Raw genomic sequence first — 26,386 nt, forward strand, 5'->3', positions numbered from 1 at the left:
GTCAGAGTCATCCAGCTGGGATGTAGAGAGAGTCCACTGACAGGTAAGCCTGCGTTCACGTGTCATACAAAAAGTAAGGTGGATATGAGCTGCTCCTGCAAGACTATCATTTTGGATGCCATTTCTTGTCTCTGGATATTGTATCATCTGCTTGTCAGGAGTGCCAGCCAGAGCATAGTGTGTGGACAAAAAGCTGATATCATTCCTAAACTGTCAAAGGTAGAATCAATCATTCTGTATGTTAAATTCCTTTCATGTTCACATTGCTAGCCCAAAACATGTTCTCGTGCCAGCAGGCGTCACATTCCATCATTGATCTCAATACTGTTCACTTAGGTCGGCCCAAATTCTTCTCTGAATGTTGCTCCGTTGGAAAACAAGGTTGCACAACACAGCAAATTTACTAGGTTACCTAGCAACCAAGAGGGATAGAAGCAGGTACGTAGATGTGCTGACAGACCTCTTCAACTCTCAACTTGAAATAGCTACTGTAGCCAGCCAAGAAGCGCACGTCAGGTCATCAGTTTCTATTTGTGATTTTGTACGGTATTCTGCCAGCGTGCAAATGCAAATCCTGCTGGGTTTGGCTCCAACACGATGGCTCTGCTGAACAGGATAGTTACAGTTCTCTCACCACTCTCCAACTGCGTCTGCAGAGCTCTGTGATTAGTGGCTGTCAGACTTTTTGATCATAGTAGAGACTGAGAAGAGAGAAGAATTCAAGCAGTGTTGATGATATTGTAATATAATGTAATATTCCCTTAATTATAGTGCTGAAAGATGGCCAGATACCATCTGGTACTGAAACAATTCAGTAATTCAATCTTCCAGCTTCATGTTTTTTCAGTTTTTTTTTGTCAGTGTCATGTGCATTTGTGTATGCATCAGAGGCAATTTTGATGATGGTATGAGGACGAAGAAAATAAAGTTTTGAAAAGCAAGGTTGGTGCTTTAGAGCATTCTTTAGTATTTGTAGCCTGTATCTGTTTACATTTTGACAAATTGGCTTCATTAATAGTATTCAGAATTAGCTCATAGCAGTTCCTGTTCGCACTGTGACCATGGACATACAGATTTACATCACTGTATAAGAAGTGTCTTTTGTTTTTTCTTTTAAGCAGATTTATGGATGTCTCTCAATCACCGCAACTCTCCCTCACAGTTTGGAAACCTCTGCTTTACAGAAACAATTGAAAATCTTAAGGAAAGTGAGCTATTTGTGAAAGGCCAGCAAAATTAACAGTCTCATGAAACCTTTAAAAAGAGGTATTTTTTTCCATGCTTGGGGCTCTTCAACCAAAGCGTTGGCACTGTAGGAAGATGACACACTTCAACATAAACATGTCAGTGCAGCAAGAAAAGGGAGACAGCGGATACAGAGCTCTCATTTTCCAGGACAGTATACTGTAATGAAGAAAACACTAATATCAAAACAATCCCAAACAATCCTTCTGGTGGGCTAGATTCTGGGGCTAAAACACAATTTTCTGTGGGTTGCTCTGAGTTGCATGCTGCATCAAAGTCTCTATTTGGCAAAGAGAACACAAGATTTTGTGCAAATGATTTGCTAAATTAAAACACAATGACGAGGAAACATGCATTGTGTTTGCTGTGTAAAAAAGTAAAATAAAACGATATACATGAAAGAGCATCTGAAGGCCATGCCTTGGTTTTTAATTGAACAGGATGTTTCTGTACACTGTCAAACTTTTCTTTTATGCACATTATCATAGATTGAGCAGTAACTTTTCATCTTCTTGGCAATGTTCATAACTGTTTCCAATATAAAATCAAGTAATTACAGACAAGGCCCTCAAATCATGGAGTACAAGAGGATGTTGGTTGTTGAAAAGAGGGGATGCTCAGACAAAAGGAGGATTTAGAAGGAGAGAACAGAAGAAAGGAGGAGTTCTTGCTCTAGCTGTCTTTTTCCATATCACTAAGAGGCACGGAACGATTTTTCTCAACGTGAGATGTCCCAACATGCTCAAACTAATAATTATCTTTTCCAAAACTAATTTAGTATAGGGTATCTATGCTGTAAAGATAAATCAGCTCCGGTTAAATGCAAGGTGATGGAGCGATGTCACAATAGTGCTACATCAGCATCTTGCAATCACTCTTGTTTCTGCATCTTCCCAATGCTAACCCTCTCCACAAGGACCGTAAGGAACCTGTACTGCAGGCCCTGCTCTTCAAATGCAAATAATTACATTTTCAGTGCAGACATTGGAGATCTCTGGAAGCCATTATCTGGCGGGGAGGACCAAGATGTGCCGGGAAGTTGTTCAGAATTAAAAAGAGATAATTGATTTCCCCGGCACATCTGCCCTGCAGTTTTAAAGGGTTCGGTTCACCCCGAATCAACCTTCCTCTGCTCTCGTTTATTTATATTGCTGTTTATGCTAGACCAGCTTTTCTTTTATTCCTAAAAGACATGAAGTAATGCTTCCTGTGACAGGGAGCTGCCCCGCCGACTTTCATGCAGAGGAGGTCTCCTCTCGCGCATGTAAATCAAGTCAACCTCAGAGAATCCTTGGTGAATATTTCCTCTCAAATGTTCTCTCAACTGTGGTTGTTTTGCTGACTCTGACCACTGTGGCATTCCCCCCTCTTCTAATTCCCCTCCAGAGATTTCTTACATTTTAGGTCTGGTTGTGTGCAAGCTCCTTCCAACCCAAATCCATCCAATGTGTGAAGGTAGCCGGGATTCCCTTACACCAGCCCTGGCCCTGTTTTCCTTCGTTCTGCTTCCCTCAGTTGAAAGGAGCAGTTATTCACTTGAACAGATTTCTAGTGGCCCGTGATGTTGCAGTTAACGTCATATCAAAATAGCTCGTTGCGATCAGATGTTCACTCTGGCAATTAATCTAGGGTGCTGTCAGACTACTTGAACTATGAGGATTTAATGTGCTATAACATGTCATGATGCTCTGACTTGTTGTGGGTAAAAGTAATATAACGTATTTATTAGTTAAAAGACTTTTGGTTGTTTTGAAATATAAATGCTCCCAGATTTGAAGACATTACAGTTGTCTTTTTCAGTTTCCCTGTAAATGTTTCCTTGTCTCGCTCTTTCTCATGTTCACAGAGGCCACCCTGAGGGCTAATGGGCTGGGCTTCTGTCCTACGTACGCTGGCTTAGATGCATTGTCTTTATAAGATATATGGTTGGTACAAGTGGAAGGGTGTGTACCCAGTAGGTGTGTGGGTGTTTCTGCTGGGTGCTGGATCAGCCTCCTGTGCAGAGGTCTGCCTGTGGGTAAACAGAGCTGAAGTGCAGACAGACCTGCAGTGTCTCCGGCAGTCATGCTCCACCATGTTGGATGGTACTTGTTGCTGGGATGCCTGTTGCTGGATTTAGATGGAATGCACATGCAGGGTCAAAGGCGTCTGGAGGGACAGGTACTGCCTGGTGTAACCGTATACACATGCTGCAATTATCAATGTAAATGTTCCCTTTGTTCTACACTGACGTAAAGTACGGTGCGTAATGCTTTGCAGACCATTGTGTTGCACACAATGTGGCAATGTTTTTGATTTTACTGGGATGAGGATGTTGATCTTCTATCACAACAAATATTTGTGTGATTAACACAATGTCTCACTTTGAATCACAGCTCTTAAAGATCCGTCTTTGATGTTTTAAAGTTCAAGGTTGCACCTGCTGTTGTTTTCCTTTGGGTGATGTCATGGTCAGGATTGTCCAGCTAAATAGTTCTATGCCTTAATATCAACTACATTCAAGTATTGTTCTCCAAACTGGAGGATTGAACAAAGTAATTGTGTAATTGCTTACTGACAGACACTATCTTTACTTATGCATAACATGTCACATTCATGACTAACAGTGATTCAGTGGCATAGTAGGCTTTTAACCAGCCACTGTTGATTTTTGCAGGTTTGTATTTTGATCAGTAATTCCAGTACTTGCACATAAGGGCTTCAATGTAGAAGTGTCTAGGATAAAAAATCGTTGACTGAGAAGCAACCAAATAAAAAAAAAAATCTATAAATATTTGGTGCATATGTTGTTTTTTGTGTGACTAGGTACTTTTTATCTGATGACCTAAAGGATTGAAACATCATCATTGAGTCTAAGCTATAGTATACATAATAAGATTCTTTCGTTCCTTGTTACTCAGTAAATCCAGTAGATTTACTCTGCGGTGTCAGAGCACATGAAGTGGAGAAAGACACAACTCTATGATTTTGGTATTCAAAAACATACAGTAGAAAAAAATGCCTTGAATGAATGGAGAAGGCTGCATTGGAAGCCAGGTAGAGCTTGCACTGCAATTTTATTATTTGAAAATGTCCAAGTCTTTCTTTTGTCACTGCAAGTCATTCATGATCTTATATCCTAGGACCACCACTGGTGATTTGGTGGATGCTTTGATCCCATCCAACAGTGGCATTTCTAACATGGGTGGTCCTGCTGCGAATAAAATCCCCAACCATGACCGTGTTAATGCCGCACTCAACCTGCTGAGCTGCTGAGCAACACAGTCACAATAGAAAGTCACACGCTCACTTGTTTGCACATGACAATTCTGACGTGTACACAAACACACACCTCACAACTCACTGGCTGTTTGTCTCTTCACTGTGGCCGCTACCCGTCTTATTTACCTTGTGTTTGTTTTAAATTCCTTGGAATTTTTTTGTTGTTGGAATTTTACTACTCATAAACAATTAGCAGTTCTTCACATTGTTCATTGTTGAACATTTTCAAATTCCAGTCCTTATTCTTGAAACATCAGAACACTGTCATCAGGCTTTTTCCAGGCAAAATTGCTTACTGCTGCTTGCAAGACCCAGCCAGTCTGCATACCTGTGTCTTGGTTAGATTTACGGACCTTGCCGTTTGATTAGCCCTCTTTTAGAAGTGTGTGTGTGTGTGTGTGTGTGTGTGTGTGTGTGTGTGTGTGTGTGTGTGTGTGTGTGTGTGTGTGTGTGTGTGTGTGTGTGTGTGTGTGTGTGTGTGTGTGTGTGTGTGTGTGTGTGTGTAGCCTGCAGCGCTTGTGTCATGCTGTGAGGCTGCCATAGACTACGCATTCTGACAGACTCCTGAGGAGTGCTGATGGAGGACACAGTGGTTTGTCATAACTTTTATCTAGTCCAGATGTGCCCTTGTCAACATCTGCCCTAATTTCTAATGTACTATGTCGTCTCACAAATATTGATTGATAGTTACAGATAAGTTGAGTCATTATATTCATGTTCTTGCAGCAATGGTTAAAATCATCTCATAAATACTTTTTTAATGGAACTAATGTGATTGTCCTCGTTAAGTAGGTCTTTTAGAAATATCTTTAATATTTAATTGCAGTCTGAAGTGACCAGTGCTTCATTTAAATATGATTTTTAAGGAGAAAAAGTTGGCTAATTTTTAGCATGCAACATGCAATGATATAACTAAGAAATTAAAAACAAACTTGTGACAGTGTGATTGATTAGAGAGTTTCAAGTCCCTGAAAGTTGGAAAAAGTCATTGAATTGAGCATGGCCTTAATACTTCTAGTGTGTTAGTTAACCCAGTCAATTTAGTATCTTGTTTTTATTAATGTGATATGTGTCAACAGATTCACCCAATTAATTGTCTGATCATGCCAAGTAGGCTATAAAAAATGGTCAGTTCATTATCAGTCATTATAATTATTGATTATTGTTAATTAATTATTTCTTCTGACTCAGCTTTAAGTCTTGCATGTAAATTGCTTGTTTTGTCAGACAAACATTCCAATCTTAAATCTTACATTTGATAATGTACTAGAACACATGTTCAAGTATCAACTGTCAACTGATTTTATGTTGATCAATCAATCAACTAATCATTTCAGCGCTAATGAAACTGCTACCCACCCACTACGTGGCAGCATGAACTACAACTGAACTGTTCTGTAGCAGCCCTTAGTATCCATTATAACTGAAGTTAGCTTCCACATGTATTTGATGCTCATATCAAACAGTTGTTTGTGAGGTGCATTTTGCTCAAAGCATCAGAAAGACATTGAACATGCCTACGGGCTCAATATAGTGTGCTTCATTACAAAGCTTTGTTTCGATTCTTCCCTGCAGCAAACAATGTGAAAGTGTTAGAGGATGACATCTCGGCTGAATGCGTTAACTGTCAGTCCAACATTGATTTTGTAATACAACAATGTTGATCATAGACAGAGAAGCACTATTCAGATAAAACAAGGCACTTAACATATTTTATTTTTAAACTACATCTCTAACTGAGGTAGAACACTTATGTTTAATTAAAAGGCATGGCTCATGTTCCCGTTGATCCCAAAGGTGTTTGATTGGGTTAAGGTCAGGTTCTGTGCAGGCCAGTCATGGTGTTCCTAGCAAAACTGGGAAAACCATGTCTTTATGGGCCTGGCTTGAGCACTGGGACATTGGGTCAATAGCTTGTTCAGGGCCCTTTCCTTCTCTAACATGAAAAAAGTTGGAAACACACTATTGTCTAAATTATCATTGTGTGCTGTAGCAAATAGTTAATTTCATTGGAAATAAGGAACCTCAACCATAAAAAGATAACAAAGCAACACCAGACAAAATAAATCTGTGTCTGCATTATTTTGGATACATAGTGTACTTTAAAAACATCCATTAAGGAGAGAACAGTTTTACATTTTAACTTGGGTTTCAGGGCCCTGAGGGTTTGACAACTGAAAAAGCACATACGCATGGCCATGAAAGCTTTCAATTCAAGTGGGAAAATAAATCAAGTGTTCTTGTCTGACATGAGCATTATGGGAGCCTTAAAATCGTTTTGTCTGTTCATCTGCCTGCAGACATGCATACTGACACTGACTGATCCACTTCATACCCTGCCATCCGTTCACCTATGATTGCACATTCAGATTGAGCCTCCACTCAGACTGTGTGTAGTTAGGATACAAAGGCAAGAACAACACACACATTCAATGGGCACTATACAGTGTTTATATATAAGTATGTGTGTGTGTGTGTGTGTGTGTGTGTGTGTGTGTGTGTGTGTGTGTGTGTGTGTGTGTGTTAGAGCTGGGCAGCGATTACAATTTTTAATCGCATAATTTCCCCAAAAATGAAATAATTAATTCAAAAGTAGTGTATATAGTGCAAATATTTTTTTTAATGTTCTGCCATATTAACAAAAGTGCCGTAACATTTGTTCTGCAAAAACTTACCAGCATTTTGTTTATAAAGTAGCAGTTAAATAAAATATTTAGTGTGCATCTCAACTTAAACATAATGTATTCATCATGTCCAGAGATGGATTCCATCTGGTTGGAACGTGTTGCATAAGCAACTCCTTCTTATGTCCACGTTCTTCTGTTGGTGCTCTAACTCTGCCGCCTTGCTGGGCTGGGTTTAGAGCCCCAAGACTTTTCTGCACTTTGCAAGGACACTGTCAAACACGCTGTTAAGCAGAGACACTGAGGGACACTGTCCAACGTGCTGTAACAGAACTGTGACAGGACGCTGGAGACCGTGCGCAAAGCAGGGTCATGATCAAAAGGCAGGAGGCTCGCAGCAGCGATCAGATTCCGTATCTATTCGTACTATCTGTCCTAACTGCGGTGACTTTATTTGACACATTCCGCTGCTGTGCAACTTCAATACAGTGTCCTGCGCATGTTTCAGCATAATGTCAGTCAGAGCACGTGAATGCAGCGCCCACTTTTCATCAGTATAATGCACCCAGTGAGTCCAGTAGTCGCCAGTAAGAGCAGCAGCGCGCACATGTTGTAGCGTGGTCGCTTTTGCAGCCCTCTCCTTTTTCAAACAACTCGTGTATTCTCCTTGTGAAGGTGCGTGTTGAGGGAATCTCATACCTGCCATTGTTGTTGTGAGTCTCAGACCGATGTCCTCTACTGGGCCTGCAGTCTGTAGCTGTCCACGTTGCTATGGTATTTGTTAGCGTCTCTTTCCTTCGTTTATCTCTACCCCCCCCACGCTGCATCTAACGTAGCCTGCAGAAGCCCCGCGCCACTGTGTGTCTCGTTGAATGATTTGCTGGTATCAACTGTCAAGGTGATATTTCAGACTGAAAGTACTCCGGTGATAAGAAAATTCAACTTTACAGTATTAACAAAGCCTGTTTGCAACAAACTTTTAAAATAATAAAGAAATAATAAAAACTGCGTTAACGCGCGATAAAAAAATATCTGCGTTAATTAATTAATAAGTTAACGCGATAATAATGCATCAACTTGCCCAGCCCTAATAAATATATATATATATATATATATATATATATATATATATATATATATATATATATATATATATATATATATATATATATATATATATATATAAACTCTTAAATAGGTCTTATATTTTAGATTCCTCAAAGTAGCCACCCTTTGTTTTTCTGATAGCGTTGAAAACCCTTGGTGTTCTCTCAATGATCTTCATGAGGTAGTCACCTGAAATGGTTTTCACTTTACAGGTGTGCCTTTTCAGGGTTAATTAGTGGAGTTTCTTGCCTCATTAATGGATTTGGGACCATCAGTTGTATTGTGCAGAAGTCAGGTTGTTACACAGCCGACAGCCCTATTGGACAACTATTAGAATTCATATTATGGCAAGAACCAATCAGCTAAGTAAAGAGAAATGAGTGGTCATCATTACTTTAACCCTCATGTTGTCCTTGGGTCAAATTTACCCGTTGTCCTTTACCAATGTTCTTTTTAATTACCCAAAATAACAAGATTGATTCCACCCAACGCTCTTTGGCAAGGACAAATCTCTGCTTTCATTAATAATGGTTTGTCTTATTCAATTTTATAGCATTTGAAAAAAAAAATTAAAGTGGATTTGAAATAGTATTGAGTAAAAGTTGACATATTCCAGTCTGTGATCATCCCTCAACATCCCTTCCTTTAATTTTATTCTAAATCATTAACAATTTCTGCTTTTCTAACTCGAACATTAGGTTTAATTTCCTATAAATGAGGTTTATTGACTTAAATTCCCAAAATAACTGTAAAACTAAAGTAAATAAGTTAGTGTCACGTAGCGTTGAAAACGTCAACAAAAGTAACTACCATTGGGGGAAAAAAACCATAAAAAGTGTTGAAAAAAGGACAAAATGTAAGAAAACTTAAACATTGATTAAAAGCTTAAAAAAGGGTTGATTTTCACTGGAAGACAACACAAGGGTCAGAAAATGATGGTCAGTCAGTCCGTAAAATTGCAAAAACTTTGTGTCCCCAAATGCAGTCACAAAAAACATCAAGTGCTACAATGAAACTGGCTCATATGAGGACCGCCCCAGGAAAGGAAGACCAACGGTCACCTTTGCTGCTGAGGATAACTTCATCTGAGTCACCAGCCTCAGAAACTGCAAGTTAACGGCAGCTCAAATTAGAGACCAGATGATGGCAGCATGCCATCCCATCCAGTTTGCGTTTAGTTGGACTGTCATTTATTTTTCAACAAGACAATGACCCCAAACACACCTCCAGGCTGTGTAAGGGCTATTTGACCAAGAAGGAGAATGATGGAGTGCTGCACCTCCACAGTCACCGGACCTGAACCCAATTGAGATGGTTTGGGGAGAGCTGGACCGCAGACTGAAGGCAAAAGGGCCAACAAGTGCTGAGCATCTCTGGGAACTCCTTCAAGACTGTTGGGAAACTATTTCAGGTGACTACCTCTTGAAGCTCATCAAGAGAATGCCAAAAGTGTGCAAAGCATTAATCAGAGCAAAGGGTGGCTACTTTGAAAAAACTAGAATATAAGACATGTTTTTGGTTATTTCACACTTTTTTTGCACATAAAAAATAGTTCTATAGTTTTGATGCCTTCAGTGATAATCTACAATGTAAATATTCTTGAAAATAAAGGAAACTCATTGAATGAGAAGGTGGTTCCAAACGTTTGGCCTGTACTGTAAGTATAAACACTAAAGCCCTAGAAATTATGAGACATTTAATCAAATATAAACACCTAAAGCAGTTACACAAAATTATGTGGAACCTTTCATTGTGCAGTTTGGCAACACTTTCAAAAAGATACTGACTTTTGACATTGGGTTTAATGTTGACGACAGCTCGTGGGGTTGCCCCCATTCTCATTACACACCCAGTATCGTTAAAACTCTGCTATGGTAGGGCTCTGTCATTTACAGTAAGTCAGAGGTGTCATGTTGACATAACTGTTAACATATATAGTGTAGAGAGGATCAGTTCTTAATGTGTTAGTTGAAATCTCAGTGGGAAAGTATTCTCTCAGGTCCTTAAATGTATTTAGACTTTAGTGGTAGGGGACTACACTACAGTAACGGAATCTAAGCACATCTCAGGGGCCTCTTTAGCTGCAAAGGCAACACCATACCTGACGTTTACCTTCTCAAATATGTAACTACACCCTGGGGCCATTGGTCAGCTGTAGCTGCTGGTGTTTCCTCCGACAAGGTTCTAATGCCTTGAAGAAAGGTTTAATAATAAAGCTTCCCATACACTGTCTCTTTTAGTTCCCAAAATGCAGTTCAAGTTTATCTGATATTAGAACTTTGCTAACCATAAAATGCCTCAGCGTTAAAAGTCCATGCTTCCAATTTGAAATGCAGGTTTTCTGCCTCAAACTCTCAAAACTTAACTCATGACTAATGACTCATGGCTAATGAGACTGAGCCTGCAACCCTGCATTTAGTCCATACCGGGAGTCAAAGCTATTTCAGTAACGAGCTTGAATGTCATACTGTGATATTTCATCTTTCTTTGGACATTTGACAGCTATTGGCTCCTGACTGACTGGTCAACGTGTCATAGTACTGCTACGAAGTATGGCCTGGGCTGGTTTTCATAGGGATATCCTACAGAATGGGGGGGAGATAAGCTGAAGGGTTGGTGTTGGCCAGAGGAGATATAGTGTCCGCTAATCGACCGGGGCCGACTGCCTGACTGTGGCCTAGGACAAGACGGAGAGAAAGGGCCTTTGTTTTCAGTTGGGGCGCCGTGTTCACTCTCTTGTCTATCTCGTTATACTCGGCCAGCCCTCCACCAAGGCCGGGGTTTCACTGCTAGTACAGTATTTAAGACTGACCAATGTTCTAATGTTTCAGATTTAACAAATGAAAGCCAGGTTCAGTTGATCATTTCTGGGTAACTTTTGGGACCATTTTTCCTTTTGATAACACAATCAGACCATGCTCAACTGATTTTTGCCTGACATATGCCTGCAACCAAATAGCAAACCTGAGATCCCCTCTATAACTATTGTACTAATTCATAAAATGTGTATGTTGCCTTTTGTGTTTGTCATGTTTCCAGCTCTCTGTGCGATTCCAGTTGCAACTTTTGTTTAGCTCTCAAAGATTGATTGTAGGGTTAGAATTTGGGGAGCCACAGATACAGAAACATTGTTGCTGACCAATGTACTGTACGCCCATGGCCCAAAATTTCCACCATCTTCTAACCAAATACTGGTAAAATATGCAAGTGGCTGGTGGATTTTCTTCACTCACCAGCCAAAAAAACAATGCTAATCTATTGAGTGGCTCGTTAAATTTGAACATTAACTAGCCAGTTGGCTGGTGGACAAATAAGTTAATTTTGAACCCTGTGTATACATTTACTCTATCAATATACAATTGGATTCATTTAGCAGGATTTGTTTAGATGAAATGTAAAAAAAAACATTTCTCAAGCCATCGTTGTACCAAGTCAGGACACTGTTTACTCTAAAGCCGTGAACAGTCTGCACACCTCAACCCTAATAAAGCACGAAGAATAAGGTTAGGTATGCACCAATACCGATGCCGGTATCTGCCGTGCGCACTTGTAGTCATAAAATTATTCCAATACTACCACATCTGATTACCTTATAGCAACGTGACAACAACTTCTCCGTCAAGCAGGTACAAGCGATGGAGGGGGAGCAATACCTGCAATTTGGAGATTTTTTTTTTTTCAGGCCGGAATGAAAGCTCTCAGTGTGTAGTCTAACTGTTTTAACTGTTATAGTTTGCCACAAGTTAAATTTTGACATCTTGTGGACTTAGCAGCTGGCGTAAACAAACCATTTTCTCTGCTGGATCGGTAAATCCACATGGGTACTTAATATGCAGGTGAATGACGTCATCAGACTTTGCGTTCATCATTCTTTCTAATCTTCACTCAGTATTTTGATATTTAAGAATGATATGATTTATTGTATTGACACTAGCCCGGGGAAGTGTCCTGGCCCAGGCACTGAGCTTTGAATAGAAAGAAGGCATGGTACTTTGAAAAGGCTGCTTTGTTGAAAATGCTGTCGCGAGTATAAATGCTAAAAATAAACATATTGTGTGGTTTTGCTCCAACAGGCCATTCAGTGACAACCACAGAAATATTAACCAAAGGCAAGTCTTTTGAAAAGAAGTGTGACCAGATCATTAGTGATCTGCAGCTCAAGGATTACTCTTCTGAGAAACTTGAGAAAGATGAGAAACTAATCAACCTCGAAGGCAGACAAAATTATGCAAGATGTCAGTGAAGAGTTGATGATAGTTCAAAAAGTGAAGAAAGTCTGCAGCAATGTTTTTTCTGAGGGTTTTACGTTGGAGAGAAGTTTAGGTCTTTTAAGTAGGAATAGCATTTCTTGCATTTTCATTCCTCGACATTTAAAGTTGAGTTAACACATCTTGTGGGCAGTGGGGAGATGTTAAAGTTTAGGATTTCTCTATTCTAAATAGCAATTTGTTGTACTGTGGATCTCTTACTGTTACTAAACTTTCTGGAGGGTGAATGGCTCCCTCAGATTATTTGTGCTTCACTCGTCAGTCAAAGCATGATCAACTAGAAAACTGTTGAGGTACCTGAAAGACTGTTCTCAAATGAGCCCTAATACTTGTTTTGTTTCAGAATCTGTTTCTGCGCCAAGGGAGTTCTCGAGGGGACGGGACTTTGCCCTTAGGATCCAATCGGAAAGGTTCAATAGGTCGTGGGGATGTCTTTGTAGTGGACGAGGACACCGACTTGTTGGATCCAACCTTTCAAATTGGTGGACACATCAACCCTCAGTGGAAACCTTCCAGAGATGGACTTAAGGGAAGGCAGAAAGGAAAGCCTGAACTGTCCTCCAAACAGCTGGAGGAGAACATTACCACAGACAAGAAGGCTGACTCCGGTGGGAGGACGTCCTTGCTTTTCCCAGGAAAACCATCTGATGACATCATAGACCTGGACGTTGGAGGTGCCCCCAAAAAGCCCTCAGTAGGATTTCCTGTACCTAAGATCCCTTTAGATCCCAGAACATCCACAGACTCTGGGATATCTGCAAAGGCAGTAGTCGATGAGGGGAGACCCATCACCAACGGTAAACAACCGGACAATGACCGCCATTCCGTTGTGACCATTGGATCCAACGAAGAAAACCTGGTCCTGGGCTCAGATGGCAAAATGTACCGGCTCCAGAGAGGACCACTGGGCCGAATGGGTCCCCCAGGGCCGGAAGTGAGTATGCTTATGATCTTCTTGTTGCTTTATACCATGCTTTAATGCTACCATATGTATCCAAGTGTAATCAGTGCATTTCCCCCCCAAGCAACAGTAAAGAAAGCAAGAAGTCCTCTTCAAGTTGCTTTGCCTGATGTAAACTGCTCAATGAGAAGTTGATTTTTAAATTATTGAATTGTTTGGATATTGATTGCCAAGGCTTGTTTCCCACTGACTTAACAGGATATTTGATGTATCATATCAAAACTGACTATTGTCGAGTGAGATAAAAAAGTTAGAACAAGAGTTGTGAATGAAGAAAGTGTGACGTCTGTTTATGCTTAACAGCTTACAAGAGCTGTTCTCCATCAGCCTCCATCTGACTCTGATCAGGGAAGGTTACACTGCTCAAACATATGTTGATCACATGTCTTTGATGCAGCCATCTGAGCACTAAGGGAACCGCACATTTAAAGAGTCATAGCATTACTCAATGTGACCACTTTACCTCTGCCAAGTTATGTGATTGGTGCTAAGGGGTAATGTCATTTTATACTGTCCAACCGGATGGCTTACCTGGTGTAAGAGGTGGGTCATCACAGGGAGTGCAGGGCAGACAGAACCAGTACCAGACTGCACATCTGGTCACGTCTGGGCCGGTCTCCGGAGTCACGCTGCCATAAAATCCACAGGATCAGCACGATTAACGTGATTGAAGACGGCTGTAGGGAACATGAAGGAAGACGTCCTGCAACAGAAAACTCAGATTGGACAGATAGTCTAGCTGTTTACCCTGCAGAGATCTGAGGATCAGTTACCCATAGTCCTCAGAAATCCACCGAAGGTTAAAAATTCCAGCACAAAGAAAGCAGAAGGTGACAGACATCCAACAGAATTTCCGGCTGCACTTTTATAAACGTGCTATACTTTGAAACTGGTAACTGGCCCATGCCTTATATAGACTATGGTTTTCTAAGCCTCTGCCTTGTTTGGATTTTTTTATTTTATTTTTTATTTCCCACTGGGACATAGGAATGCGTCCCAGGACAAAAAAAACACAGGAAAAAACGGGGAGGGGGAAAGCCTCTCTCTTGTCTGTCATATTTGTATATCGCTATTGTATTTCAGTAATGCTAGTGTACTTCCACTATAAGCACAAATATGTAGTCGTTGTTGTCTTTGTTTAACGTTATGTGGCAAATTCAATCGGTGGGTAACCCAGCACAGTTATCTGTGGTCAAAACAATCATACTAAAATTAACTTTTCCAGTGCTATAACCATACCGTATAGATTAGCTTGGTGGCTGGCATGGCCAACGTATCATAGTAGCACATCGTAGTAAGATATTGACAGTTTTAAAAAGAAGCATGTACTCTCTACATTAAATTATTCTGATGTTCAAATACCATATTGAGTACTCATGCCTATCCCTAGTAAAGATGTAGTGAAATGTATTAATGTATTTATAAATGTTTTCAGATTCCACAGGATGTTGCACTTAAAAGGACACAGGACATCAAGGATCCACACACAGTACCAAGTAGCTTAAACATATAATTGCTGTATATCTTAATACTATAAAGCCATAAATTCTTAGGTTCTTTTTATAGATATTTAAGGTGAGTGAGAGCTTAAACAGGCAGTCAAAAGGGCATGGATCTGGTGCTTGCTTGTCAGTTTTTACAGTTTGATCAATGGTTTACTTGTGGTCTACTTCAATTTGTATACATTTTGTACTTTGAAGGGTTGTTTTTCCTCTGTTTTGATTCTGTTTAATTAAGATTTGTTACTTGTTTGGCAGGGCTGTCCGGGTGAGCCTGGCCTGCCTGGGTTTAAAGGTGATAAGGTAAGAGAAGCTTATTTACAACATAACCTGTAATGATGTGTGAAGTTAGTCCACTATGGACTCCTTTTTCAGAATTTAAGTACACCTCTGTTCTGTGCACCTCTAAAATGGCATCTAAGTTTCCCCTTTTAACATTTTGATAACTACTTCTAAAAAATGCCTGTCTCTTCCTTCATTAAGCCTGTGTAGATTATTTATGCCTGACCCCAATTACTGCGTTCAATCACTTCCATAATGTCACGCTACAGTAAAAAACAAGGTTATGTTATGATACGAAGTATTCAGTATCAATTGATTTGTCTTGCATAAACACACCACTTCCGTTACATCTCTCATAGGGTAGATTTGGACCTGAAGGGCGTCCAGGAAAAACAGGGGAGCCAGGACCTCCTGGACCGTCAGGTTTACCAACCCTCTACCTGTGGAAGAACACAGCGGAGGAATGGGCTGCCTTTCAGGTAAGATGGTAACCACAATGTACTTCTTTTTGTTCAGTGCAGTATTTACAGTGAGTTGTTTTTCTCTCATCTCTTATCTTAATTTCTCTCTTTGTATGGAGTTAGTTCTCTTTCATAACTTGAGCTGAAAAAAATCTAGTCAAGTGCCTGCCTTTTTTTTGGTTAGGATGACCAATAGTTATTGTCACAGTAGAGATAAAATGTTTCTTGACAGACTGTCTAGTCCCCCCCCTTGAAAACTGCCAACTACTTCTAAACTTAACCCTAAATTCTGAAGAAACAGATCATCTAAGGGGACTTCCCACTGGCAGCTTATGCTCAGCATGACCTTTGTGCTTTCAGTGAGGTGTGTTGGCCAAAATGTGCACCAAAGCTCCTGTCCTAAACGTGATGGCTCTTTCATCTGTACTTCTATAATACTTTACCAACAATAAAGATAACATCTGAACATGTACACCCATAATTTATAACCATAAACATGTCGTAATTTCGTAATTTTAAATTGAAAATTTATCAAAATGAGCTTTCAGTTTCAAAAATCAAAATCAAAAGCAGAATCAGCAAATTCCCCCTGTATTTTTCCCACTTCCCCCCTGCCTACTTGTGCACATTCAAAGATACACACAAAAGCAACAGACACAACATAGCTTACTGGCTAGCAGCATGCATTCAGTTGCACCTCATAAACTCTGAAAAGCTCAAACTCTTGTATACAAAATACCCTTCTGCCAGCCCCTTATTGAGGCATTGCTGTCCTTAAAAAACATAATTTAAAATGTAATCAGATTGTGACCTTAAAATCAACTAAACCTAAAAATGTGAGAAAGGTCCATGCAGAGACAGGCTAGCCTAGCTTAACACAAAGGGCCCTATTTTAAAAATCTAAGTGCACTGTGTGAAGCACCTGGCGCGGGCACATTTAGGGCGTGCCATATCCACTTTTTCTAGTTTGATGGGTCCATGCGCTCATTAATCATAGGTGTGTTCTGGGCGAAACATGCAGTAAACCAATCAGAGTGTGACCTCCCATTCCCTTTAAAAGACAAGTGCGTTTGTCTCTTGGCGCATTTCTATTATGATGACAGATTTGTCATATTTGTAGTTCTAATCCTTTGCATGTGTGTGTGTGTGCTGCTGCGCTTCCGTGTGTGTGTGTGTGTGTGTGTGTGTGAGTGTAAAACAAGCATTTTGTGCGTGCGCTGTGCACGAGCCTAGGCGCATTTTATTAACTCGCTGTTAAAATAACGAAGAAATGCTGCGTTATTGATTTTAGACCAGGTTTTTGTTGGTTAATGGCGCAATCACTTCCCACTGCCTCAAGATAGCAATATGCCAAGAATTTACTTGAACAAACCGCATTTGGATTGTTGGGCTTTGCGCAGCGCTGCGCTGGGTGCAAGATAGGGCCCACAGACTGGATACAGAAATGCTGGTAGCCCTGCTCTGTCAAGTGCTTTCCAAAAACTAAGCTGTCAGATATTATGATTTAACAGGCAACTAGCATACCAATTGTGACTCTTTACTGACCAACAATCAGTGGGTGCTCGACAGGTAACGTAACATGTCAGAAGTTCTCAGAAAAAAAACAGCTGTTTCTTAAATGTCATGGGGGCTAACAGGCTAATGGCAGGGGAGGGGTAGATGTCAGTTTAACTCCCCTGAAAATCTTACCATAAGGATGAATGTAAAATATATTATAAAGATGATAAGTGATTTGCTTTCTCGATTCAATGTAACTGGTTTCTTGATTCACACAACCCTTAGCACTGTGTCAGGCTTGGTTGCACCCCCACCTTTGCATGGCAAGTGAGACTCCTTAGACATAGACCTAGACTTAGACTTAGCTTTAAGACTCACAAGCCCTTTGTGAGTTTATTCAGTATGAAGAGAAGTGAAAAAGACCGGTCCAAAGTCTGCGCTTCTTTTCGTCAAACTCGTATTTCATCTAGAGGGCTGTATGCATTAAATCCATACTTTTATATCAAATATTGATATTCTTTTTTCCATTTGTGGTCCTTTTTATTGTTGTTATCTTTGTTTTTGAACAATCAGAGGATTTTCTTTCAGGGCCTGTGACAGAAAGTGGGGAAAATATAGTATATATATAGTAAAAACATATTTGACCAACCATAATGCTGCAAATATTTTTTACAGAATAGTATGGAATTAAATACAGTTAAATAATATTATAGGAAAAACAGATTTCATACATTACAAAGGGGGTGCAAAATAAATGGTTTATGCAATTCAATTGAACTTGTTGAGATTTGCAGAGCATATTGCTTTGCTATGGCTCTTACAATGAATGTGAAACCGCCCATTTGGGCATACATGTCTCGGGACCTCCCTAGAAAGTTTGAGTCAACTTCCATGTGTTTTGGTTCAGTTTGTTTTTATACCTGATGCAAACCGTATGGGAGAGCACAAGCAGAACTTTGGTGTCAACTTTAGGATCCGGACCCAGGTCCGTAATGTAAAAGCCCCCTTACTGCCTTATATTCCATTATATTTTATTATGTATATATACACACAGGGTTTATAATATTTTTATACTTAGAATTGTCTTGTGTGTTTCCTTCACATAAACAAAGGTATTTCCAACACATATTGGAGCATAAAAAACATATAATGTGTGTTTGATGCTGAAAATGTCCTACCCCTCACTTTCATATGTTCCCCCAAAAAGGCCCATTCTGAGCCAGGCAAAAAAGTATGTATGCATATACAGTGTGTGTGTGTGTGTGTGTGTGTGTGTGTGTGTGTGTGTGTGTGTGTGTGTGTGTGTGTGTGAATATATAATTAGACAGCCCTGGGTGGAGATCTTAACAATGTTGAACCCAAAGGTACGCCATTGTATCTATCTCTTGATCTAAATCCTGATAAGCCATCACATCATTCCCTAGTGTATCTTTTAAACATCCTTGCAAGTAAAGTACCCAGCCAAGTGACTTTTCCTTGCTGTTCTCGCCCTTTAATAAATTAATTGTTAGTCACCTGAAAGAAACAGGCCTGGATATCAAATGTTTTTCGAGGCTAAGCCATCTTACCCAGACCAGCATGATCCCCACACTATCTGTAAAACCTCTGACCCTTCAGTTAGAGTGCGTGCAAGCGTATGCTCTGTCTTCATCTGTTTAATCTCTGTGAAGTGGCTGCAGCTGTATGTTATAGAACACACTCACTAGTATGTCAGCATGATGGAGAACGGCGTTTTTTAAGACAGAAATAAGTCTGTTAGTAGTTTGTGAAGGCGATTTGTTACTGTATGTGCTTTGAACTTTATATGGAGAACCTGCAGAGGTTATTCATATACTTATATTCATTCTGAAAGAGGGTAAGCAAAGATAGATTTTTAACTTCAGAGACTGAAGTTTGGGAAAAGATGGGGATCGGTATCATCCATGTACTCTTTTTACATGCTTTTATGCTTTTATGCATTTATTTATGTTTATTCTGGATCTTGGATCTGTGACTTATCCTGTGTGTTTCCTTTATCCTGTAGCAAACCAATTTCTACCAGATACTTCATGCTGGTTGGCCTGTAAGTATGCTTTGAAAATTAATATCCTTTTTGTTAGGATTTAGTTGCTCTGTTATTTCCTGCTGACCTAAGGCTGGTTTCTTCTTCAGAGTAAAGAAGGCCCTCCAGGGCCACCTGGAGAGATGGGCAAGCCCGGCATACAGGTTGTAGATCTACTCACATTTATAAATGCAAACGATGCACCTGAATATGTCACATTTAAAATATTCTGTATATGTTGAGTAATTCTGAATTGGTGAATGGTGTATTTTTTCTGCTCATCTTTCTCAGGGACCACCTGGTTACGCTGGGGAGCGAGGACAAACAGGGATGCCAGGAGAGATGGTAAGAACCTAAACCATGACTTTCTTATCCAGAAGAAAACATTAATAGTGTAATTAGTCTCATAGCTTTCTGAGATGCTTCAAAACTGCAAATTTGCCTGAAATCTGTCTTTGTAGATTCAGAAAATGTAATTTTTGGCATAGCGGGTTGCTGCCTGGGGGAACAGACACTGCTAAATGTGATAGCCTGAAAGGCCTGTCAATCAAGGCATGCCAAAGACATACATTCTCTTCCCCATGGCTTTTAATTTTTCTCTTAAATGTCTTGAGTTGCTTAACATTTTTAATGAGGTTGTTTGAACATGAACCCTTCATTAAAGTTATGATGCTTACAGTTAATGACAGAGTCAAAATAAAAAATCACGTTCATTTTATAGTGGTACAATGACAGCAAATGGAAATACTGTTGATATTTTGGGCATGATTTTATGTTAATTTCCACTTAATGAAATCAGATATTTTTGTTGTCATACTGTAGGAACCATGCCTGCCCATACAATATGAGTTTGTAAAAATAGATCCACCGGCGGTTGTGGTAAATCAAGTGTAATATAGCTGGTGGGGCGGAGTGAGTGTGGTTAAAGGGAGTGGGTGTTTGGAAACCTTCATGCATGGAACGCCATATGATGTAACCATTTTTCTTCTGGAAGAATAAACAAAAGTAATTTTATGACCAAATTTAAGATGTTCCACTTTTTTTTTCTAAATTTGATTATACTGAGCTGTAGTTGAATTCAATTGATTTTGTTTTCTTTCATGAGTTCTCTCACTGAGACCTCCTTTCTTTTCATTTAATCACATCAAATTTGAAAAACCTTTGACTTCATTTGTTTAGGTGAACAGCTTGTAAAGCTAAATTCAGTTGCGTTACATCCATCTCAGAAACAATCCTAGAAGTCCGCTGTGGCCATATGGAAACCTACACTGAATGCACAGTTATTAGGCAAGTGAGAATGTTGACCTTATCGCAAATTCATGCAAATTTTCCAATTCCAAGCTATATAAACATAATGCTTAAATCCAATTAGCATTTATTAGGTGATGTGTATTTATTTTATGACGGAGGGTTTGGCCTAAAGATCAACACCCTATATCAAGGTGTGCATAATTATTAGGCAGCTTCTTCACCTCCAGACAAAATGGGCAAAAAAGAGGTTTAACAGACTGAAAAGTCAAAAACTGTAAAAATGCTTTTCAGAGGACTCTTGAAGTAGCAAAGATATTGATCAGATATTGACGTGATCACTGAACAATCAAACGTTTTGTTGCAAATAGTCAACAGGGTTGCAAGAAACTTGACGGGAAAAAAAAGACACAGATTAACTGCTAGAGACTTTAGAAGAATTAAACATGAAGTTACAGGGAACCCAATAACCTCTAGTGCCGCCATGTTCCAGAAATGCATCTTACATGGAGTGTCCAGAAGTACAAGGTGTTCAGTGCTCAGAGACATGGCCCAAGTAAGAAAGGCTGAAACACGACCACCACTTAAAGAAGAATTCCGGTCAATTTTTAGCCTCTAAACAAGCTCAAGATGTTATTACAAGTGCCTACCCATGTGCAGTTATTCCTTCCGAGTGAACACAGAGTGTTGAATTTGACTGCAGTGGATGTGAAAGAAAGGCATAAAAGTTTCAGCTAGTGCCTCTGTTTATTTCCTGTGTTCCAGTGAAGTCCACACTAGTAAAAACAAGCCTTTTTTGTCACATCTACTGCAGTCAGATTTGCTGTGTTCACTCGAAAGGAACCACTTCACATGGATAGGCACTTTTATGACATTTTGAACATGTTTGGAGGCTAAAAACCTGTATACAACTTGCCCTGATTAACCCTGTTGGGTGCAAATTCTAGCAGGAGGATAGCATTGTGTAGGCAGAACTGATTGTTTTTGCAGCACTCCAAATTTACAAACAACAGAGCTACATACTGAAATTGACTGGAATTCTTCTTTTAATAAGACTCATAAGTTGAAACGTCAAGACTGGGCCAAGAAATATCTGAAGACAGATTTTTCAAAGGTTATATGGACAGATGAAATGAGAGTGGCTCTTGATGGACCAGATGGATGGGCCCGTGGCTTGACGTGTCAGACGTGAGCAAGGTGGAGGCGGGGGTACTGGTATGGGCTGCTATTATTAAGGATGAGCTCCTTGGACCTTTTCGGGTTGAAGATGGACTTAAAATCAACTCCCAAAAACTACTGCCAGTTTTTAGAAAATACTTTGTTCTAGCAGTGGTACAGAACAAAATCATTCAAGAAGGGCATGATTTTTATTCAGGACAATGCTCCATCACATGCATCCAAGTATTCGACTGCGTGGCTAGCCAGCAAAGTCCTTAAAGATGACCAAATAATGACATGGCCCCCTTCCTCACCTACACCCGACCTTTACCCCATTGATCCCTTGTGGGCCCTTCTTAAACATGAGATTTAAAGTGAGGGAAGACAATCGACCTCTTTGAACAGAATATGGGAGGCTGTGGTTGCTGCTGCACAAAAAGTTGATCATCAACAGATCAAGAAACTAACAGATTCCATGGATAGAAGGCTCATGACTGTCATTGAAAAGAAGGGTGGCAATAAGGGTCAATGAATATTTCTTGAAATGTCAATAGTGTTTAATTGTACATTTTGAGTTCCATTCTTACTGTAAGAAATTAAAATAAAAGATTGCAATGGGAACATTTTAGTTTTTCATTTAGTTGCATAACAATTCTGCACATAGATATTCTCCTGAGAAAGCTAAAACTCGCTCTTCCTTTATTAAATATTCTGATTTGAGGTTCATTAACGTTTCTGATTGACTGAGAGCAATGCATTTGTTACAATCCAATAAATCCTCAGGAATACAACTTTCCTAATAATTTTGAACACAATGAAGAGCCTATTGCCATATTGTGTGAGGTCTGTGCTTGGTAATGAGTTGGCATGGAGGACCAAACAGTGTGGTTTGGGATAGTTGCAAACACTGGTGTGTACAGTGCAACAGACTTTGTTGTCTGCTGTATTAAGACCTTGCGTGGAAGAGAATATACACTAGATCAAACAGTAGATATACTGTTTGTGTTTGAGTCACTGGGCAGCCTCCATGAATGAAAGCACATTTCTTTATTTTTTACAAGCATTTTATTCTTTAACGATAGGACAGCTCAGGCATAAAAGGGGAGATGGGGGGGGGGAGACTATCAGGAAACCGTCACTGATTGGATTTGATTCCTGGATCTTCTGCATTGAGGAATAAACCTCTGTACATGTGCACCTGCCCTACCAGCTGAGCTAAACGGCCACATGAAAGCACATTTCTATTTGTGCAGAATTAACCAGAGGTGATCTTGTCAGTGATGTCACCTTGTTGTCTTTCAGTACTGGTGTACGCACATTGAGTATGTGTAATCATTTGTTGGGTTGAGTGATGCCTGTGTAGTCTAGACCAGGTTGTTAGCAACCTTGCCCAGGCTCTGGATAGCACAAGCTAAATCTCAGGGTTTGCAATGTGACTAATAGCGAAGAAAGCCAGATTAAGTGTTTGTTTTACAACTATGCTCTAATTGTTGCTTTTTATTCTGGTTAATCCATTGATACTGTAATGTTAGCTGCAATGGCCTTTTAAAATGGTTCAAATAAATCAATCACTCCCAACCCCACCGAGGTGCTCTTGAGCAATGCCCTGAACCCCCAACTGCTCTGGTGAAGCTGCTCAGTGGCAGGTCCAAAAGTTTAGATTGTAATTGTACCGGCAGCTCCCAGGTGTGTATACTGATGGAATTTAGTCAATTAATCAACAACCATTTTGATTAACTGTTGAAGTCATTTGCTAAGCAAAACTTCCAAACTATTTATTTTTTAAATATTAGTATTTGCTACTTTTTGTAGTTTCACATCGCTGCAAATTGAAAAAAAGTTTTGTCTGTAGGATAAAACAATCACTGTAAAGACATCACCTTGTGCACTTTTATTATATTTTTTTGACTTAATGGTGACTCAAATAATTATTGATGAAAATTATTGTTGGTTGCATGTAAAAGGGACTGTAGCATATGGAGGACCAGGTCTACCATATTTAAAAATAAATACAGAAATAAATAAATGCTCAATAAATAAATAGGCATACAATTAATTGCCCCATTAAATAAAATGAACAAATAAATGTAGGTATAAATTAAATTATACAGTGAGACATAAATGTATATATCTCTTTTAATTAGCTTCTTTATATATTTACCTTTGTAATAATTACCTTATTTATTTATTTTCAGTTATAATCTTGAACTTTATTTAGTAATTACCTATTTTTTAAATGTATTTATTTCTGTGTGTGTTTAATTTTTTGGTCTGTTTTATTCTTTACTCTATACTCTACTTTACTCTATAGCGGCCATCACATGTAATGGTACACTGACTGTTGTTTTGCTGACTCCAAAAAGCCTTGCAATGGCACCAACAGGCAAACCCGCATGTAGAAGTCCTTCCACGGCGTCCACAGGCAGCATAGAAGCAGGGCGACCAGCTATCCCTGATGTGGTTAACGTTACCGAGTTAAGAAGATAGGCCGCTTCCTCCAGATTCTGAAAAACTACATTGTCGACATCTGTGTCCATGTGTGCCGCTAACTGAAACACACGTTCTGTCAGAGCGTCTAAATGAAAAACGATAAAGTCAATACTTATAACGTTAGCATTGTTTTCAAAAATAGTTGCTAAATGCCTCCTGTCACTGACAACTTCATCGCGGGTAGCCATCTTTGTTGTGTGTGTGGCCGGTGGCATGCAAATTCGACCGTGCAGTGAAATGCTGACCAACCAATGGGCAGAGGTTGACCCCTTAAGACCCGCCCCTCCTCATTTGCATTAATGAGGCAGAAATACATGAAGAAATGTAAAAGTGACAGGCAGAAAAAAATACCAGGGGTGAAAATAAATAGGGTAGAAATGCAAAGGAAGAATAAAACAGACCAAAAAATGAAACACACACAGAAATAAATGCATTTAAAAAATAGGTAATTACTAAATAAAGTTGAAGATTATAAGGTAAATATATAAAGAAGCTAATTAAAAGATATATGCATTTATGTCTCACTGTATAATTTAATTTATACCTACATTTATTTGTTCATTGTATTTTTTGGGGCAATTAATTATATGCCTATTTATTTATTGAGCATTTATTTATTTCTGTGTTTATTCTTAAATATGGTAGACCTGGTCCTGCATAGTAGCAGGGTAATCGTGAAAAAAAGTTCATTGCATGACGGGAAATAACCCTACAGTAGTTATTAAATGTAAGTTCAAAAAACTCTTAACAGTCAAAATATATATTTTTTTTATATCTCCAAGTGAGGAACTTTATTTCTTCTCTGCAATGTCATTTGGGATTCATGCACTCTCACCCTTAGAAATAATTATATCAAACCATTGCAATGAGGGGTTTGATTTCATGACTGGCTTGCATCTGGCTCTAGAGAAACATCAACAGTAAGACTTGAGACATGGAGGGCAGATTTAAAAGAGGACATTTCAGAAAACGAAAGGAAGAAAACTTGTGACGCATTACAGATAAAACTCTAATTTAAAGCAAATCCAATATAATTAGCTGATGCAGACATACACAACTCCTGTTAAATTGAAATAATAAAACAGTAATATACCTGACCTTTGTTTTAAATGCAGTGTTTTAAACATACATTTATGGCTTTGTTTGGGAGTGTGATAAAATTGAACTCAAGATCAGTAAAACTGTTTACCTTGTCTGTGAACATTCCGCTTGATTGTTTTGCTGCACTTGTATCCAACAAAGCTGAATCAGAGCTTTTGGAAATTGCATTTGCAATTTAAAAAAAAAAAGAAGTAAAAATAAAAATCACCTTGGTCTTCTTGCCAGCTTACAACGCCTTTATCAAAATTATTAACGCTGTCCACTGCCAGTACAGGTGGTGGAGCCATTCCCTGTGAATATGTACATGTTTCCCACCCGTCTTCAGGCAGAGTTATGGCAGGTCACCGTCCCCTCGACAGTGGGTTGTTATTCATGTGATTCTGACACCTGTCTGTGTGATAAATGGCTCCACTGATTGGTGGAGAGGCTCATTGTGTTCACAGTGCAAACCTATCATTTATGATGAAGCTTTCCCAGTGTGAAAGCTCAGCACAGCTGCAGAGTGTTGTGATGGTTTTGTTTTGTTATTTTATTTCTGGGTTGTTGTGTTCAACTATCTCATAACCCTGTCATCACTATTCGCTAACAGCTTGACAGAGAAGCAGTCAGCATCAACAGTGGTGATACTTTATGTTGTCTGATAGGGCGAGCGGGGTCTCTGGGGCCCTCCAGGACGAGCCGGGGCCCCAGGGAGAGACGGGGAAAATGGAGAAGATGGTCAGCCCGGGTCACCTGGTGAGCCGGGAAGACAGGTGAGCCCATTCTGCACACTAGTTACAAAATACGTGTACAGCAGAAGTGTGTTATAGTTGGTGAATGATGTGGTTTTGATTGTTGAAATGTTTCCATCTTGTCTCTGGTTGACATCAGGGCCTGTGGGGATACAGAGGAGAACGAGGGTCCGAAGGGGAAAAAGGTGATGAGGTGAGGAATAATACGGCCCAGCTGCTATATAGGACAACCCGTCAGTAAGTCTAGATTTACTGTTTGTGAAATTGGAGCGTAGAATGAATGGTTCTACTGTATGCAGTTTGAGCCACAGTTCATCTTTCTGCCATATTTTAAACATAAAGTACTTCGATTGTCATCTATAAACGTTTTTTTTGGTAAGTTTTACATATGAGTAGGTTTAACTTGTATCCA

At 39.5% G+C, this 26,386-nt stretch overlaps 1 protein-coding gene across 2 annotated transcripts in view; it reads left to right on the plus strand.

The window, feature by feature from the left end:
- The window catches only part of si:ch211-196i2.1 (collagen alpha-1(I) chain), a 117,185-nt gene that overhangs the window by 51,369 nt on the left and 39,430 nt on the right, over positions 1-26,386 (plus strand). Inside the window, exons 1-9 of one of the 2 annotated variants that reach the window (XM_034895445.1) lie at positions 2,988-3,405; positions 12,849-13,439; positions 15,224-15,268; positions 15,607-15,726; positions 19,229-19,267; positions 19,357-19,410; positions 19,538-19,591; positions 25,888-25,995; positions 26,114-26,167. In XM_034895445.1, coding sequence (XP_034751336.1) covers positions 3,310-3,405; positions 12,849-13,439; positions 15,224-15,268; positions 15,607-15,726; positions 19,229-19,267; positions 19,357-19,410; positions 19,538-19,591; positions 25,888-25,995; positions 26,114-26,167 — 1,161 coding nt within the window. In that variant the 5' untranslated portion in view covers positions 2,988-3,309. Of the gene's footprint in view, positions 1-2,987; positions 3,406-12,848; positions 13,440-15,223; positions 15,269-15,606; positions 15,727-19,228; positions 19,268-19,356; positions 19,411-19,537; positions 19,592-25,887; positions 25,996-26,113; positions 26,168-26,386 lie in introns of those variants that run through there. The other variant, XM_034895444.1, reaches the window with a different exon arrangement.

Source organism: Etheostoma cragini, chromosome 16, assembly GCF_013103735.1.
Source record: "Etheostoma cragini isolate CJK2018 chromosome 16, CSU_Ecrag_1.0, whole genome shotgun sequence".
NCBI lineage: Eukaryota > Metazoa > Chordata > Actinopteri > Perciformes > Percidae > Etheostoma > Etheostoma cragini.